This window comes from Poecilia formosa, unplaced genomic scaffold (assembly GCF_000485575.1).
Source record: "Poecilia formosa unplaced genomic scaffold, Poecilia_formosa-5.1.2 Scaffold183, whole genome shotgun sequence".
Taxonomy (NCBI): Eukaryota; Metazoa; Chordata; class Actinopteri; order Cyprinodontiformes; family Poeciliidae; genus Poecilia; species Poecilia formosa.
In genome coordinates this window covers 627026-645809 of record NW_006800122.1, presented here as the reverse complement: position 1 = coordinate 645809, position 18784 = coordinate 627026, and the positions used below count along the sequence as shown (strand labels likewise).

The 18784-nt window shown below is 39.6% G+C and overlaps 1 protein-coding gene across 2 annotated transcripts in view; it reads left to right on the top strand.

Annotated features, from left to right (window-relative positions):
• The first annotated feature begins 339 nt into the window (after positions 1-339).
• kcnip1a (Kv channel interacting protein 1 a) overlaps positions 340-18784 on the top strand; it is a 45898-nt gene continuing 27453 nt past the window's right edge. Inside the window, exons 1-2 of one of the 2 annotated variants that reach the window (XM_016678466.1) lie at positions 340-448; positions 683-971. In XM_016678466.1, the coding sequence (XP_016533952.1) occupies positions 884-971 (88 nt within the window). In that variant the 5' untranslated portion in view covers positions 340-448; positions 683-883. Of the gene's footprint in view, positions 449-682; positions 972-12586; positions 13280-18784 lie in introns of those variants that run through there. The other variant, XM_007565803.2, reaches the window with a different exon arrangement.

Sequence of the window (18784 nt, the reverse complement as noted above, 5' to 3'; positions counted from 1 at the left end):
AAAAAATATTTTTAGCTTAACTATTTAATTAACTATTTTGACATTTTTAAAAAGAACTTTGAATTCAGTTTTATATCTACATATTAAAGAAAATATAATTTAACATCTGCAATATCTTTTGATTGCAACCCCTTTTCTATTAACTGATGAACAAAGTGGGCGTTAGGATTAATAAGGTGGTAGTAGGAGTGTTTAGTCTCGGTGTGTGTGTATCTGCCCGTGGAGACTGAGCTCAGTGTGGGAGCTGTCCGTCGTCACCGGTGCTGAAAGTGGATTGCTTCCCCTCTTAAGTAAAAAGTGAATTTGATGAGCAGGAGGGAAGTAAGGAGGAGGAGGAGCAGGAGGAAGAGGAGAGTGCAAACCGCGAAGAGTTCAGAAAATTGCTTCATTACTTCATTCCAACTGGCTGGCTGCAGAATAAGAGGAAGTTTTTGCAGAAACTTGGACAGTAAGAGCACTTTTTATATTTTTCAAACTGAAATTATTTCTTTTAACCCTGCCTCTCTCATCTTTGTTCTTCCCTCTGCACATTTCGCTCCCGAGCAGGCAATTTATTTATTTATTTATTTTTTTTATAATTTGGACACATTAGGAAGGTGGGATGGAGAAGACAGAGGAGGAGCGGGGGAGGGAATGCAGGGAGACGCAGCAGGAGATCATAGTTTCTTTTTCTCCCCTCCAGCCTCGCAGGCGGAATGGCAGCTCGGTGAGAGGAGCGGACTTCCTCTGCCTCCATCTCCAGCGTTGGATTCGTAAACTGCACCACAGGGAAGCTGTGAGCGGGCTTTGATCTGAAAGTGCTGCTGCAGCTGTCGGTGTTGCACCTGGAGACCCCTGTCCTACTCTGGCCCCGCTCAGCCAGCTGTGTCCCGGGTCGGACAGGATGACGGGGTGTGCCAAACGCTGCAAACAGGGACTTGTCAAATTTGCCTCGACTCTTCACAAACTGGTCACCGGGACTCTCATCAAAGGTATGCCAAAAATATGCTGTATTTTGTCCAAGTGCACATGTAAAAAAAAAAAGAAACAAAAAGAGGGAAAAACAAGGGAAAAAATGTGTTTTTAGTGAAATGAGACAAAACAGAGTAACAGAGAAGCCTGCAAATGAACTCTGATGTATCTCCAAGCAAACAAGTTAATGTTGAGTCAACTTTATCTTTTTCATCTCCAGCTCATAAAACTCTTTCCTCGATTTCCCTCCATCTGAAGTCGACCTTGTTCCGCTCTGCCTTCTCCAGAGAGGCTGAAGCGAAGGAGACAGAGATGAAGGGAGTGAGGAGCTAATAGAGAGGAAAGATGTGGTTGATACAGAGCGGAGAGCGTACGCGTGTGATTGTCCTCTTGTGATAGATGTCGGTAATAAAATGTGCTGGGGTGTTGGAGAAATGGAGCTGCGAACACATAACGCTGAGAGGAAGAAAGGGAGTTTTAATATTGCGGCGCATTAATTGTTATCCCGTGAGTGCGGGTTTGTTTTTGTGCAACATTCAAATCCTTAAACTGGGGTTTAAAAACTCCAAAGTGTGGAAAGCAAAACTGCACACACTCTCTCAAATGCAGGATAATACTCTTTGAACCTTTTGACATTTTGTCTGGAGGGGCGAGAAACATCAAAGAAGTCAGTCAGATACACACATGCAGTTTGACATACTTAGATCTCCATGCACTCTGTCACTCCAATGGTCTCGGATGGCTCAAGTATGCAACCACAGAGGGAAGAATTGCCCTCGAGGTCTCGCACTCTCATAGCGTCATGAAGGAGCCGCTGCTGAGCCTTTGGTTACATAACAAATTACTCCTCAGAGGAATCACAATGATATTAAAACAGTCTTCTTTTTTTATGAAAAACAAAAAAAAAAAAAAACAAACCAAAAAAACCCAACAGAAAATTAAAATACATCCAGGGTAAAAAGCTTTAGCAAACCCGCTGGATATGCATGCAACTGTGTGCTGAAAAGACACGCGGGATGAATGTGCAGACAATAAAACGCCCACGCAAACGATAAGGAAAAGGACTGCAGGAGCAAGAGATCTGCCTCTGCTAAACGACACGCACGCACGCACGCACGCACACACACACACACACACACACACACACAGGCGTTGGTCCACATCTGGTCTTCTTCAAACCTCTGGCAGAAACTGTATCTGATTAGTGATACTGGTCATAGAGTCAAAGGTACACATATGCTGACACACACCATCACATGCTCCTTAAAGAGACATTACTGATTTGTGTTTTAGAGATTGCATTTTTTTGGTTTTCATAGTTATGGCTATTATTATTATTATTATTATTATTATTATTATTATTATTATTGCTTTGTTCCCTTTTGTTAGGAACATTTCACACAAGGGTTGGAGAAACAATTCACTTTTAGTTTAATTTTTCACAAGAAAAAAAAAGACATTCACAAATTGATTTGTTTATATGGATTTACTATAAGCCAACTTGTTGATGAGTGCTTGGATCTATTTTTGGTTCGTTTCAGATCATGTTGGATCCGGAAACAGGATATTTATTAACCACAAGAGTGGTCTCATTTGGCTTTTGTTGTTTTTCTTTTCAAATGGTGCATAATGGTGTCTAATGACGACTGGAAAAGGTCAAATGACAGAAGTTCACTACTGAACCCACTATGAAAGACCAGCCGTTCTGAATCTTTTTTTAAATCCTTGCCAAATGCTACAGGAATGACAGGAAGTTTCAGATTTGTATGAATCTTTAATCAAACTCCCCATGCAAACTTCTTTAAAAAAAACAAAAACAAAACAAACAACAAAAAAAACTGTTCACATGAGCTTTATTTTATGCATACTACTACAAACCATCTGTGACTTTGATTGTCAGACCAACAGAGTCATCCTGCAAGATTTGCACCTGGATTTTGTTCAGCCAAAGTTTATGTATATGGTTCTGCAAAGCTTTGTTGATTATTATTATTTTTTTGTTAATCTTTCCTTGCTATCGTAGAACTTTTCACAATATTATTGTTGTTCAAAGTGAGGCTGCATCGGCTGCTTCAGCTTCCAGTCTGTCTGTGTGATAAGACTTGCTCTGTGCGCTGCTGCACTCATGTATCCCCAGGCAGTCGTTCGTGTGGAAGAGAACCAAACAAGAGACGAGACCTTTCACAATGCTCAAACCAAAAGTGACAAGTTTATGAAAATGTTCTGTTTTCTGTTAGCTGGATTTGACCTGAAATATGAATCATCGAGTCGTATCAAATGAGATCAAACATGCTAGCACTAGCCTTGAACTTACAGAAACTGATCTGCATACACTGCATAAAAAGACATACTACATAATCTGTGTGTTTGCTACCTCTCTCTGGGACTGACGGCCACTCCAAAATATCAACTTTGTTGTCCTTAACTCATATAACTCTTTGTAACTACCTTTGTGGCAAGCGTAAGGCCATTGTCCATATCTATAAGAGCCATTTGTGCCTACGTTTGAACTTTTTTCTGCTTTGTGAATTGCACCAGTCCTTCCTGCAGCAAAACACTCCAACATCATGATGCTACTAATCCCAGACTTCACAGCTGGGAATGTTTATCCAGTTTCAAGGTCCTCCATTTGTTTCTCCATGTGGCTCCCAAACACTTTGATTTAGACTCAAGTTTTTTTGGCCTTGAGTGTATTTGCGACTTTAAAAAAAAGTTACTTTTGGAATAACGGCATCTTTTCTTTAAGTGGCCTTAAGCCCGTCTTGGCACAGAACTACTTTCAGCTTAAGGAGATAATAGAAAGGCTCAAAAAAGTCTCTCACTTTGGTTCCTGGAGTTGATGCATATTACTCCTTGTTCATCTCAGGGAGACAGGGCCCTTCTAATTCCTTGGTGGTTGGTTGACTGGACAACCCCATGCTTTTTGTATCAGTGCATCATCATTTGAACAGAAGAACATATTACTTTCAGGAATCTGAAAATTGTTACATAAAGAGAACAATTTATGTAACGATTTTTTTCCTGATATTTTTTCTGATTTCTCTACATTTTCCCAAGCTCTGTTTGAGCTGTTGCCTTGAATTCACTCACATGCGTGTCTCCACTGAACTCAAACATTGTGACGATAAGTTTCTACAAGCTATACAATCATCTGGCCCTTTTTCAAATAATTTAAAGGCATGTCAGTTTTGTAATCCTAACTTAATCCAAAAGAGGAAATATTTAGTCTCATTTAATGTCTGACAGAGAAATTAAGGTTTTCTTTCATACATTGCATGCAGATATGTGATTCAACTGCATATCTTTAGAAACAAATGATAAGGTTTTTGTGTTTGCCATGAAGATTTGTCTTTCAATAGAGCAACACTGACCTCTCCTGGTAGCTTTGACTAGATGAAAGCAAAAATAATAAACAAATCTAATATGAGAAGTGTGCATGCAAATTTCAAAAGAAAGTCTTTCACCACTGAATAAAATAAGGAAGAAAATACAGATGAACATTTTTACTTGTATGCTGAGAAAAATCAGCACTAACACTTTGGTAACACTTTATTTGAAGGGGGTTGAATAAGACTGTCATGACACTGTCATAAACATGACATAACACCTGTCATGAACATGAATAAGCCTTCATGAATATTTATGACTGTCATAAAGCATCATTTGGTAAATTATGACACTTTTAATACAAAGTTGACATTATTCAAAATGTCTTTGTTATGACAACTTGACATTAACCAAGAAATCATTACTGTTTAAACTTTACCTTTAATAACATAAAGTTACCTAATTTTTAAAGTGCAATCAGTAATTCTTTTATAACAAATTTATATCAGTAATGATTTCTTGGTTAATGTCAAGTTGTCATAACAAAGACATTTTGAATAATGTCAACTTTGTATTAAAAGTGTCATAATTTAGCGAATGACGCTTTATGACAACAGTCATAAATATTCATGAAGGCTTATTGATGTTCATGACAGGTGTTTATGACAGTGTCATGTCAGTCTTATTCACCCCCTTCAAATAAAGTGTTACCAACACTTCAAATGGATTCAGAGGCTCATAAACTTAGTGAAGGTAAACTTCCACTTCTCTCCACAAGCTGTGAGAGTTCAGCTTATGTAGTTCTATAAATGTTGTTGTTTCATAAGTGTATAAATATTAAGGTATACTTAACTGTGTTTACAATTAATTGTTTCTTCTCTCTGAATTTTTGATCCAGCTGGGATGAAATACATTCTGGTGTTTGCTTTGGTTCAACAATGTTAATAATTCTTCTTCTTGTATGTTTAGCACCTCAGGAGGAAGAAATAATAGTAAAAAAAAACAACAAACAAACAAACAAAAAAAACTGTCCTAATATTAGCTTAGTAATATTAGTTTTTGTCTTTTTAAACTCATGTATTTATTCATAACCAATTTATGTCATGTTTTTTTCATAAACTCCCTGTTCTGTCGATATTCCATCACATTTTTGTTCTCTGAACAACAGAGGGCGCCAGAGTGTAGCTTCCGTCTCCCTACTGTAACCACACATTCCCACGATGTCAGAACAAATAAGAGCAAAAAGAGTCATCTTAAACAAATTAAGCTTTAAACATTCAGAGTCTCAGAGCGCTGGCTGACGAGGCAGCTCATCCCCTGATGGCTGATGAATGACAGACAGCGAGGCAGATTTTTAGGACTCACTTGTCATTTTGTGCAGCCAGTCAGACCTACTGTGTTCCCTATAAGCGCTTAATAAAATATTCAACAGCTTCATTTTCCATCAGATATTCGCTTGAGGTCTCCATCCTGCTTTGAGTCAGGAGGGGATATGCTTGTTTGTATTCAGAGAAGTGACGGAGCGAAAGATGAGCAAATTGGAACAAAGTCTGTGCACACGATTGCCTTTTTTTTAAAATCATGTGAGTGAGCATATTTAAATATCTGCACATATAATCTGAACTGAGTGTGTGTGTGTGTGTGTGTGTGTGTGTGTGTGTGTGTGGTTTGCTCAGTGTTTCACTTCTCTTTGTGTGCGTGCTCTCCTTGGCAAAATGCTGTCATGTTTCTGTCAATGTGCCACAGTGGGGCGTGTGATATGGGAGGGGGCAGTGCATGTTTAATGCGCATAAAAATTCATACGGAAAAAGATTCACTGGGGATGAGATGCCTTCTTTCTACCCACCAAAGCAGTAAGTCTCAAATCTACATAAAGGAAAATAACTGTGCTGCAGTTAAGAAACAAGCAAACTTCACTTTTCAAGAACTAAACAATCAAGTTTGTCATGTTCTCTCTGACTGTGATGAGGAATGGAGACACAAAGGCCACAGGATAACATAATAACAGGGATTCAATCTGTAAAACAGGAAAAACAAGTCCAATTGTTCTTTGTCTGAAAGTCTAATACAGGTTTTATCTTCTGCATTATGTAATTTTTTTTAAATACAAAAATAAGGCATTTCCATATGTTAAAACATTTAATCTGTGAAAAGATGGAGCTCCTCCAGCTCCTCTCTGAGCTACTGTTGAAATCTGAAGACATGCTCGACTCCCGGTCAAAAACAACCAATCAGAGCCAAGAGGAGCATCTTCAATCAATGCTGCTCAATGTCCTAATGGCAGAGAAACAACTTTCAGTTCCAGGAAAACTGTTTATCCGCCGTCATCGTGGTTATGCTAACTTGCCTTAACATTCATGGGATGCTATGTTGTGGTGAACCAGCTAGAGCCTAACAGAAATAAAGAGGAAGCAGGTTGAGCATGAGAGTGATTGGCAACCCTAAGACCCTCCTCCTGGCTCTGATTGGTTGTTTCTAACCGAGTAGCAAATTTCTCCAGTTATATTTAAAAAACATCTCCCAATTTATTCCTCAGCAGACACTGTGTTGACTACTTTGGGCATCATTTTTGATAGTTTATTTAGATGACTTGAGTTTGACTTTGAATTGTCCATATGTCTCAATGTGGACGGATGGAATAGTGACAGAATCTTGGAGACTGATCAAGTGGCGCTCGCCGTCCGCTTGACGTGAAGGACGTAATAATTTGTGCTCTGTAATTTAATGGAAATTATTCTACGAGAGATGATGATGCTGAAAACGAAGCGATGCAAGGAACAAACAGATTAAATTATTCTGGCTCTGCTGGCTCTCTTGTTGCATATCGACTATATTGTGCGAGAGAAGCTGACCTGCAGTGTATTCTCGCCCTCATGTGGGACAGGGATGGTCGAGTCTCTCACTCTGTTAGTTGTGATAACTCAGATGTCAGTAAGACTGAGACCGGCTACTTCCCTTCTCTCTCCTTCTATCCCGTCTCACCTTTTACCTCTGATGTCTGTTTTTACTCTCAGCTCTGTACTCTTTACAATTCGTCCATCACATCGGCGTGTTTGCCCTCTTCTCGCTGTTGTCCATGTTTCCTGCTTTCAGTCTCATCACCTTCTTATCTACGTGGGCTTCGCTGTGACAGGCCTTATCCAGCTTTCTTCTAACAAGACGAGACAGCAACTAACCAGCCATTTTATTATTTAGTGCCTGTTCACCCCTTTCTGTGCTTGTCAACACACCTTCTGTCTCTGCAGAGAAATGCTTTTTATCTTTCAATTTGACAGCCAAAACCTAGCTTTTTTTTTTTTTCTCTTTTCTTTCTGCCTCCATTTATTCTCCCACACTGCCATCCCAAGCCCGTAAAAGATCTGCGGTGTGATGGTTAATAAATGATGAAAAGAAAAGCTGGCTGGCACTCAGTGTGATTCACAGCACCCTGGATGATGTGATGAACCCCATTTCACAGCAGTTCACAAAGCAGTTATGCAATATGATTCTATTAATGCTGCTGGTTCAAACATGTTAAACCATAAAGTCATCTTTCAAACACAAAACAAATTTTTGGCTCTTTATGTTTGCATAAGTTTGAATTACAAATTGATTTTATGCGACTGTTTTATGGCTGCAGTTAATCCTGACGTCTTCAACTTGTTGCTGTCACAGTTACAGACTGAAACTGAAGAAATGGCTATGATAATTAGAGATCTAATTTGTACTCTGTTCATGTAAAGGACAAAGCAAAAAAAAATCTTTAATTATAGATCAGCATTAGAAATGATTTTAGCAACTGATGAGATGGTTAATAAACTAAAAGACCTAAACACAGCTTTTTCATTCACATTGTGACTATTTTTTTGATTAAAAGATTTTCTCATTCACTGTAGGAATTCAAGATGGAGTAGTACATTTACTACTACTCCATCTTGAAGTAGTAGTAAGTAAGTGGAAGAAATTGTGCACTGATAATAAGGCACATGTCATCAAATTTGAAAAAGTACAAGCCAAGCAGTAACTCTAGGTCAGTGGTCAGTGACTGTCCTGCAGCTTTTGGATGAATTTCAGCCCCAACATCCCTGAAGCAAATAAATTGTTAATAAACAAATCTTGTGAAGACTTGCTGACATGCCAAGGAGGTAAGTTGGTATTTTGATTCAGGTGTGTTGGAGCAGAGATGCATCCAAAAGTTGCAGACTCTTGATAACCGGAGTTGCAGACTCCCTGATTTAGATTCTTGTGGGAAAATTGTGTGACAAGTTCTTCAGTTTGTTGCAGTTTGCAATACCACCACAAGGTGACACACATCCTGCATGCTGCTCCTTTAAATACTAAGTCATGCTTTTTCTTTTTTTCATCTCTTTTTTTGCTGATTTTTATAGAGCAAAGCTCAATTGTTTGTGAAAACTCAAGTTTTTTAAACTGCAACTCAAACATCTTTTCATCACGTCCCAAAAAAATCCATCTTGCTTTGTCATGACAAGCAAAATTTTAGATCAGGAGTCTACAACTTACGCCTCAGGGATGCAAAAATTTGAATCTTCCAGAGTGGCTCTTCATAATTTTGATAAAGAACCACACAATGTTTTTAATATACATATAATGACAAATACAAGTTTTAGCCATTTTCAACTTTTTTTTAATGGAACAACTGCACTTTTCTTGTCATTATTTTAGAAATCATGATCTTTTATTTTCCACAAATATCACGATCCCATCCAAGAAAATGTGTCCATCATATATATATATTTTGTTTTTGCAAAATTTTTGTTTTTCTTTATTTTAAAAACCTAAGAAAAGAAATATAATAATGAGTCTGAAAATTAAAATAAATGTGCTTTTTTTTTAAATGGCCCTGTAACAAGTTTAATTTAGCTGTTCTGATTTGCAAAGGTTGCAGAACCGAGTCTTAGACATGTAGCATTTTATGCACTTTCAGGTCTGCAGTCTGGTAAACAGTTTGACTAACATTTATCATCTCATATATGTAGGAAAACAGTTACTTTTTTGCCATTAAGTGCAACGAAGCGACTGAAGGGCAAAAATGACTTTATTGAAAGCTCCATTTTCCTCACTACTACATTTACAAAATTCAGCATGTTATTATGCTGTATATGAGAGGCTGTGGGTAAAGTGTTCATGTGTCACACATTATATGTTCAGGAGCATAATTAACTTATTTCATGTACAAAAGAAAAATAATTCAAGAAAGGCTAATTAGGTAGAATAATATAATTGAGTTATCTACAGCAGGTTATCAATCTTTGTCCTGCTGCCAGTGTTGCTCCAGAACAACATAAAATTATTTGCTTCAAACAAATTGGAGTCAATACAGTTAATAAAGTCTGAGCTGATAGAAGCTATTTTCTATTCTATTCTATTCTATTCTATTCTGTTCTGTGATTATTCTCTGTCTCTGGTCTGTTCAGTGTTTTCTGAAAGTCTGTATTTGTAATCTGTCAATTTTACAGAGATCAAAAGCCTAAAGATCTGACTATTTTTCAGTCTTTCTGGGCTTTTATTCAGTTCACTTTTTGAAATTGTTTGATCAGGGGGAAAAAGGCTGTCTCTCCGCTGATAGATGTGGACATAACGCCACCACTAAAGCTAAGCGTCGTCGTTACAACAAATTGCGTTCTCTTATCTCATCTTTTCAGACCGAGTCTCTGTTTAATCAGTAATTCTTTGCATCACTGCTGGCGTGTATTCAAAGATTCGTTTTTTTTTGTTTGTTTTTTATTCAGTTGACGTATTGCCATTCTCTGTCGCTGTTACGACGGGTGTCTGTGCATGTTGTTAAATGTGTAAGCATGCGTGGTAAGTGTGAAACAGGGCTGCAGTGTACGTGTTACAATTAGAACAGGCTGTCTTATTTTTGTCTTAACGACTAGAAAACATGATCTGCATTTCTGTCTTTTTGGGGCCTATTTACATTTTTCTTCTTTTTTTTTCTATTTCAAACCTTCTACCCTGCAGTAATGGACACTCAAAACTATGGCCTAATAGCTTTAGTGGTGGCTTCGATTGCATTGGGCCAAACTCATCGATGCCTTAATTGTAAATTGTTTTTTTTAACCATAGCCATGAGAAGAATTTCAATAAGCAGTGCCATCAATGTGATCAGTTCAGCTTACTAACCCCAGCAGCAGGGGAGGAGGACGAGGTTAAACACGACTGACAGGAGAGTAAATGTGAGGAGGATTGCGTCGCCGAAGAGCTTCGTTCCTCCATTGTGATGGAGTTCTAATCTGTTTTTGTGAGTGGGAATACCTGGCTCTAAAAGGCACGGCTTAGCACCGAATGTTTAATCCCACCCACTGTGATTTAACTGGATTTGGGTCATGAACTGGGATCAGTGAATTGGATTAGATTCTAACTGGGTGTTGGCATGTAATTCACACCAAACTGTGTTTGGTACCGACTGCTTGATGGAGGGCAGGAATTATGCCAATACTCGCTAGAGGCAATAAAACGACAAAAAGAGTTTAAAATGTAACATTTTGTTTGTATGCGTGGTTAAATCGTGTATGTTATGTCTACACCACACATACACTCTCTTTATTGCGACTTCGTTAGCATCTCCACCTTTTTAAATTGCCGTTTTCTCAGAGTGCATTCATGCTTAGCGCTCACGCTCAGTGTTTATCAGATCATAGGCTGCATCCAATCCTGGGACATGGAGGACACATGCTGACGGATACAGTTTGTCTTCTGGTCCGGCGCCGCGGTTGCATGATTTTGAGGTCCGTACTCTAGAAGTCACTAATGAGGTTGTTTTTTTTTTCAGCGTGCCTCAAACAACCAACCTGAAAAACCGTTACATATTTTTAATGGTTCCCCCCTTTTTTTGTTGTTGTTGTGACAATAACTAAAATATGCTGATGCTGATGCATTTGTATTTTCTGTTTCATGACTTACAGACAAGAGTCGGCCACAACAATTGGAAACGTCTGAACAGTTGAACTTTGCCTGCTTATTAAAAATAATCTCCCGATGTTCACTAGAGCAGCGGAGTGTCACCAAATAAGTTGGCATTAGGAGCTTATTGGACCAACAATAATCTGCAGTTGAACATGTCAGGGTTGCAGCAGCTCTTTTATTGTCGAAGACGTCAGCTCAGGTCTGTTGGCTCAAGGTTTAGCTTATACTGATGTTGTTTTGAAATATTTTACTCTCAGATCCTTAGATCTGCTGTAGTTATGTTTTTTTCTAAAGTTGTGAATTATTTAATCCTCCCTTGTGGCAGCAGCATATTTTTAATTCATACAGGCTCCAAACATTGGATTTCTCATTCCCAGCAGGTTCTACTGCTGGGAGAGTTTAGTTCAAGAATTACTGCTCTGTTCTTGGGAGAAAATTATAACAAAAGATCATTTTTTTACTCTCTTTTCTACACCCTGCAAGAAGTTCTTTGGTTTTTCCAAAAATCTAATCTTTCATGTGATCTTCTTCAAACCTATAAATGGGGTGTGACCTGATGGTTTAGACCCGAACCACCAGACAAGAACAACCTGGAGAACATTCTCAGCCTTCTCATCTCGGTGTGATTGATCTGCTATATGGGCTCAAACGTGACATTTCACATGTACAAATTTACAGAAACTAGGAGCTTTTTATCCACCAAAGGAAAATTAGGTGCTTAATCCAAAACCATTAAGCCTTAAATTTATCATGCATGTTATTTATACCATTAACCATAAGGGAAGGATAAGTTTTTTGTAATCATTTACATTCTCTGGAAAACGGACCAAAAAAGTCAGAAATTTCCCCCGGGTTTTTTAACTTTTTATTGCCACTTTTTTCTGGTTTCTTTTTTTTTTTTTTTTTTTTATCATCATCACTGATGCTGGTTTGACGATGAAAATGATACATGCTCTCTCATAGCCTTAACGCTGCTTACTTCTCTCACATTCTCTGACAGGGTCATGACAAATCTGTTCAGTGTAATGGAGAAGGGAAACAAGAGAAGGCTCATATATTTGGACTTAATAGTCGGAGCATGTCTGACGCAAAGTGCGGATGCAAGACGCTTGCATGTGTGCACCAGCAGCATCCCTGTGATGCTGCTGGTGCATCCCTCCGATGGTGCCCTGTCCTCTGGTGGGGTAATCACACGTTCACCCCACCTGTCAGACCCGTGCATGTGGAGATAAAGCTGCACGTACGCTCTCCGCCGTCAGTTTGCCCGCCGAATAACAAAGGGGGGGGGGGAACAGATCAGTCCGGCTCTCCTTTATCTCTTTTTACCTATTGCGCTCCTCATCTCTGTCCATCTCTCTGCTTCATCTTCAATCCTCCCACCCTGCTCTCCATCTCCTCTTTCTCCATCGTCATTTTCTCCTTCCCCCCTTTCTTTTGTTCTCCCCTCAGTTTTGCCCTCCTTTTCTTCCCCTCCCCTCAGTCTGTCTCCGTCTTTCCCCCCCGTGCAACAGTGTGCAGCCCCTCGTTCCCCACCAGACAGACAGGCAGAGGCAGAGCGGCTGAGATGAACGGGAGAGACGGAGGGGAGCAGGCAGGGAGGAACAAACACGTAAAAAGGTGCGGAGGAACTGGAGGAATGACAGTCTGGTTTCGGGGGTGAAGAGGGGTTTAACTCTGAGAGGGAGGGACTGTTAGGAGTAAGAGACCAGAGGGATGAGAGGAAGGCAGTGACAGCGCAGACAAAGGTAGCTTCAGAGTGCGTGTCTGCCGCTCATTTCATTCACACACACACGCACACACACACACTCTTTCTCTTTTTCACTCACACCCTCGAGCAAAAGCAGCCGAGCTGTGTGGGTGTGAGGCGGCATGAGAAATGATATCTGTACTTCCACACATACAGCCGACTGACGGACTCACTTAATCACAGACGACACACACCTGCTGGGTGCGCGCTCACTAACACACCTTAATTACATCGTACACACTCACGCACACACTCACGCACACACACCTTTACTACACCAAGAAGTCAACATGGGTCTGGTGATGGGAACCTTCTCGCTGCAGTCCAAGCAGGTGTCCTATCACAAAGGTAAGCGTTCATGTTTTAAAACGGGTAAACGGAGACGTGTTTCGGCTTGACATTTGCACATGCATGCAGATCTCATGTTTTGCGTTTGTGAAGCCAATCTGTGTGTCTGCCCTCGGCAACATGAATATCGTACAAGTTGGGAGAATAATGATGTAGCTCATGGATTTAGTCTTCAGGCCACCTGTCTGCTGTTTGAACTGTGGATTCAGGAACATTTGTGTGTGTTTATGTCTGCGTGTGTGTGTGTGTGTGTGTGTGGCCGTGCCACTGGTTTTGTCCATAATAGGTGATGGCATTTGCCTGGCTGCTTTCATACCAGCCCGCTTCCTGTCTGCTGCTGTTTGGCAGCTGCTGACACTTCACACATGCTTGCTTATGCCCTTTTGCATACCTATGCACGAGCAGCTTTACATAAATTATACACATTTGTCTTTAAGGCTCCTAAATTATCCGTGCAACATGTGACAACCGTGGTTTTGCGTGTTTGCCTTTGAACACGGTTTGCCATGCATTTGTTGACTTTAAACCTCGGTGTTTACCGCTGAGCTTCTTCCAACAAGCCGAGTGTAAACCAAGATTATTGAAAACATGGAGAATTCAAGAACTAAAGTGTTTATTTAGAGGACCGACCTCAGTGAAATCCTGTGGAAAAGACTGCATATGCTAAGATAAAAACCACGGAGGCGTCGATATTAACTGAATGTTTTCGAATTTTCAGAAAAGTCCAAGAGAGAAATGCCTTGAGGTGGTATTTTCTGTTTCACAGCTGCCTGACGCTGCCGTCAAAGCAAACAGCTGTAAAAACTCTTCAGAGACCGTGTAAATGGTTCGCCTATATAGCATCCTGCGTGGGTTGTTTCATCCTGACCTGCGTGGCGGCAGCTGTCAGCAGATACGTTGGATGTGTGCTGCGCAGATCCTTAGGGCTCATTTTTAACCTTTTAACACCAAAATGTATCATCAGTGGCGGGTTTTGGTGAGTCACCCTGATAAACTGTATCTAGGAACAGACGCTCTTTTTGCTTCAACCAGACACACATTTGAAAAAGTGCTCTCTGCAAAATAACAATGACTTTTTATAATGTCACTTTTCTTAACTTTTAAAAAATCTCTGTCAGATCAAAACCTGTAAATAACAAGCCATCTTCATCAGCGTACGTCATCCACAATGTGCAGCTCTGGACAAAATGGAGAGACCACTGAGACATGATCAGTTTCTCTGATTTTATTTTTCATATGTTTGAGGAAAATGAACATCATTATTTTATTCTATAAACTACTGACCACATGTCTCCAAAAATTCCAAGCAAAAATGTATTTATTAGCAGAAAATGAGAAATGGTCAAAGATTTTTCAGCCAGTTATGTTTGTCCCAGCAAGTCTTAAGAGGTCAAAGTAGATGACATCGCCTGTAGATGCCACCTTGTTTCAAAAGTTGGCTTTTTGTTTCTCTTAAAATGTTTCGTCGAAACTCTTCCTCTGTCATTTAGCAGAACCTAAAAATATCTGCCACTTTAGAAGTTTCCACGGCTTTGGGATGAAGAGGGGGAGACAGATGAGAAAAAGTGGGGGTGAAAAATTGAGGAAATTTGAGAGAGGAGGCGAGATTGCTTCTCAGGGGCCGGAGTGTGTGTGTGTGTGAGTGTGTGTGTGTGTCAGTGGATGTGTGTTCACCATCTGCCACTGTGCAAAAAGTTGCCTAATGAAAGCAGGGCAGGATTCATTTGGCAGGGAAGGTTGGGCCACCCTTGATCGCCGCCCAACGTGAGGGAACGGCCAGCTGAGAAGGACTCAAAGTTAACTTGCTGAGGTGTCAGAACTTTGAAGGAAAAAACCATTTTTAGGAATTTTACCTCCCTGCCTTTCCGTACCACATGACTCAACATAATCAAGAACTGATGACTTGCTCTAATGATGAGTAACGCTGAGGATAACACTTATTTTACATATTTAATAACTTTATTTTATTTCTGACCAGCTGTCTGTCTTTAGGGACGGAATTGGATCTGCTGATTTAGTCGAAGCAAGTTCTCCTTGTGTCTTTTTGTATTTCAAAAGAGAAGGAGTTTAAGACCTTGATGGCTTCTCTTGTTAAGTTATTTGAATGCCTGACTCTGCATGTTAAAGTTTCTTCTTGATGGAAAAAGCTTCATTAGGGCGGACAATCTTATTTTCTAATTTAAAAATAAGGACAGCTTTGAAAGAATCAGATCGTAACTCCAGGGAACCTGATACAGCAATAATACAGCATAATAAAATACTCAAATATTGCTTTTCTATTTTCTCTTTTAAATGGCTTTCAATTATTGTCTCCACATCTCCCATTTCCATTTTATGAGGTTAAGATTAGGTATAAAAGCCAGATTTAAGTCTGTTCTAACTCGCTTTGCTACGTTTATTGCTGGTGATTAGGTATTGATTGGCTAATCGACACCAAAGTTTATTACTTAGTTTTATTAGTGATCCAGCTGATACTTTTTATATGTTGTGTGTGTGTTTAAAAACACTATACCACCATTTTGATTGGTGTTATTAGCAACAAAAGTTAAGACAAGAATATTTGTTGACAGTGTTAAAGACTTCATGAAGACTTTCAGTTGTTTTCATGAAGAGTTTAATAAAAACTCAACCTGACAGACGCTGTAGATTCACCGGTAAAATAACTGGATCTGGTGTCAAAAAGTCACAGATAATTATTTGAGTAAAGCTCTTATTTAATCCTGCATTTGTAGATGAAGCTGATCTGAATATAAAAGCCTCCTGTAAACCCTCTGAAGACAACAAAATGATGTGGATCTCGGCGTAATCTTGTGCAGTTGCAGATGTGAGAGGTGCGGCGCCCTTTGATGATTACATGTGTGAAAATGCTGCCTGACAGTGAAAATACTCTCATGCAATTCCCACGTTTCTTGTGTTCTCACATCTATTATTTTCCATGTACTGGAGAACTAATTCGCAGCAGACTTGCTCATGTTTTTAGAACAGGGAAGATAAAACGTGAGAATCTGCTGGGATTGCCTGGTGTTGTTGCTCAGCCACTGAGGTTTGCAGATTTGGTCAAGTTACTGCATGATTCGCAGAGAATGGCAGCCAGATGAAGCTTCTTCCTGCTCTTTCGAGGCGATGGCAGACGGGCAGGGGCGTTTCTGAGTTGGCAGAGGCACCATTTTAAACTTTCCGATAATCCTGGTAGAAACCAGCACTTTTACGGTAAGCAGGATTTGTATTTTGCCAAGGAATGTGTTTGAGCAGTAAAATGAGTTTTCTGGAAGAAATCCTGTGCAATAATATTAACACATCAAACACAAAGAACATAATCAAAAACGGCAACAAACTGTTTCATGTTTTGTTGACTTTTTTTCTGATGTGCAGTTGAAACCAGATGTTTACTAAGATTAAATCAGACTAAACTTTTCCTATTTGCTAAATTCCAAAATGAGGCAAAATTGAAATTTTTTTTACATATATTTCACAATTACTTTGTTTCATTTTAAATGATGGGCTGCACAGTGGCGCAGTTAGTAGAGCTGTTGTCTTGCAGCAAGAAGGTTCTGGGTTCAATTCCCAGCCCTGGTCTTTCTGCATGGAGTTTGCATGTTCTCCCTGTGCATGCGTGGGTTTTCTCCAGGTACTCTGGTTTCCTCCCACAGTCCAAAAAACATGACTGTCAGGTTAATTGGCTTCTCCAAATTGTATCTCTGTGTTGCCCTGTGACAGACTGGCGACCCGTCCAGGGTGTACCCCGCCTCTCGCCCGGAACGTTAGCTGGAGATGGGCACCAGCACCTCCTGACCCCACTAAGTGACAAGGGTGTAAAGAAAATGGATGGATGGCATTTTAGATGTTCCCAAATATTTACTTAAAATTGGATTCAATTGGCTTTTAAACTATTTGTTTTAAATATTTTTAAACATTTTTTACTCATAACAAATGAGGAAAATTATTTCCAAGAATGAACACGTGGCGATCCACAATTCTATTCCTCAATTTGTGCTTTTAAATTTAACCAAAGGGTATATCGCCATTTAACTGGACATAACCAATCAGAAGCTTAGGAAACCATGATATCACTCATAATATACAATATCCTGAATGTTCTTAAAACTTCCTTCTCAACAACTTTGCAGATAAAGCCAAACATCAAGAGACAAAACAAGACTGTAGCAAGAGCTCCAGTGTTGTTTCTCGGAGGCTTTTACTCTCCTTTGTTCATCATCTTTGTGCTTTACAGTGAAACTCTGTTGCAGGCAAACCGTTTCACTCTTTAGATAAATGCAGTCCAGTTACAGCCCCATTCAGAGCAATTTGGAGTGACGAATCGGCCAAACCGAACAAAAGACAGTTGCTAAACTGCATCAAAAGTTGTTCTGTGTTTTTCTGTGTCAGTTACTAAATGAAGCTAAATGGATGATGTGACCTACATATATTTTTAGCCATAAAGGCAGCGAGACTGAGTGATAAGCCACTGGCCTCCCGGCTCGTGGGGGCTTAGGTTGGCAGTAAGGCATTTGTCAGTATGTGTCTTTCTTCACCTGCGGCAAAAACAGGAAATTTGTTCTCAATTCCTGCCCAAACTGCTCTGGACCTATGAAATATTTCCCAGTGGTTATAAACTACAAAACTTGGACCCTGCAGACACATTTATCTCCCTGTTTTTTCTTTTTTGTTTGTTTTTTTTTTTTTTGCTCCATTTGGTTCTGCCTCTCTGCTTTCATTTCTCTGCTCCCTTACACCCTATCAAGTATTTTTTATTTTTTTTTCTTGCTTTCACTTCATTTCATTTCTTTTATTTTGCCTTTTAAAGGTTGCTCCTTTTAAGTTCTCGTCTTCCGTTTGTGGTGTCTTTTTTTCTTTTTTTTTCCTGGCTTTGCCGTTTCTGTCTCTTCTGCCCTCAAATCTTCAAATCTTTTTGCTCTTCTGAGTGTCGGCTCATACTCGACCAACTCTGTGATCAGTCCGACTGTTTGAAGTTTTAGAGATGTGAAAAACTTTTTGCTTGGTTTCGGCAGAATATGTAAAAAAAAAAAGAAAAAAAAAGAAGTGGGTTTCTTTCTGTTCTCTCAGGAACATTTGGTGCAGCACTTCCTGCTGCTGCAGGGTTAAAGGGCTGAACAGAGAACACATTTCTTTTATTTAGCTCCCCTGTTTTCAACTCTCTCTCTCTCTCTCTCTTTCTCTCTCTTTTTCTCTCACTCTCTCTCTCTAACCTCCACATCAAAAGATGTCCACAAAAATGGCCAATTAGGACAGCAAAAGAGCTTTATCTGGAAATTGCTGACATGAAACGGGCTCTTGGTTAATCCGGTGCCAGGAGCATGTACATACATAAGCTTCCAAAGATGAGATTTGGAAACAACAACCTCAGAATCTCATTTTTTATTTTTTATTTTTTCACACTCTGCAGCTCATCGTGCAGATTGTTTTATTTAGGATTGTCTCCCAGCTTTTGATGTCTGAGTGTAACAAATTAAACCCACATTCAGGTTTTTTTATCCAAGAAAAAAA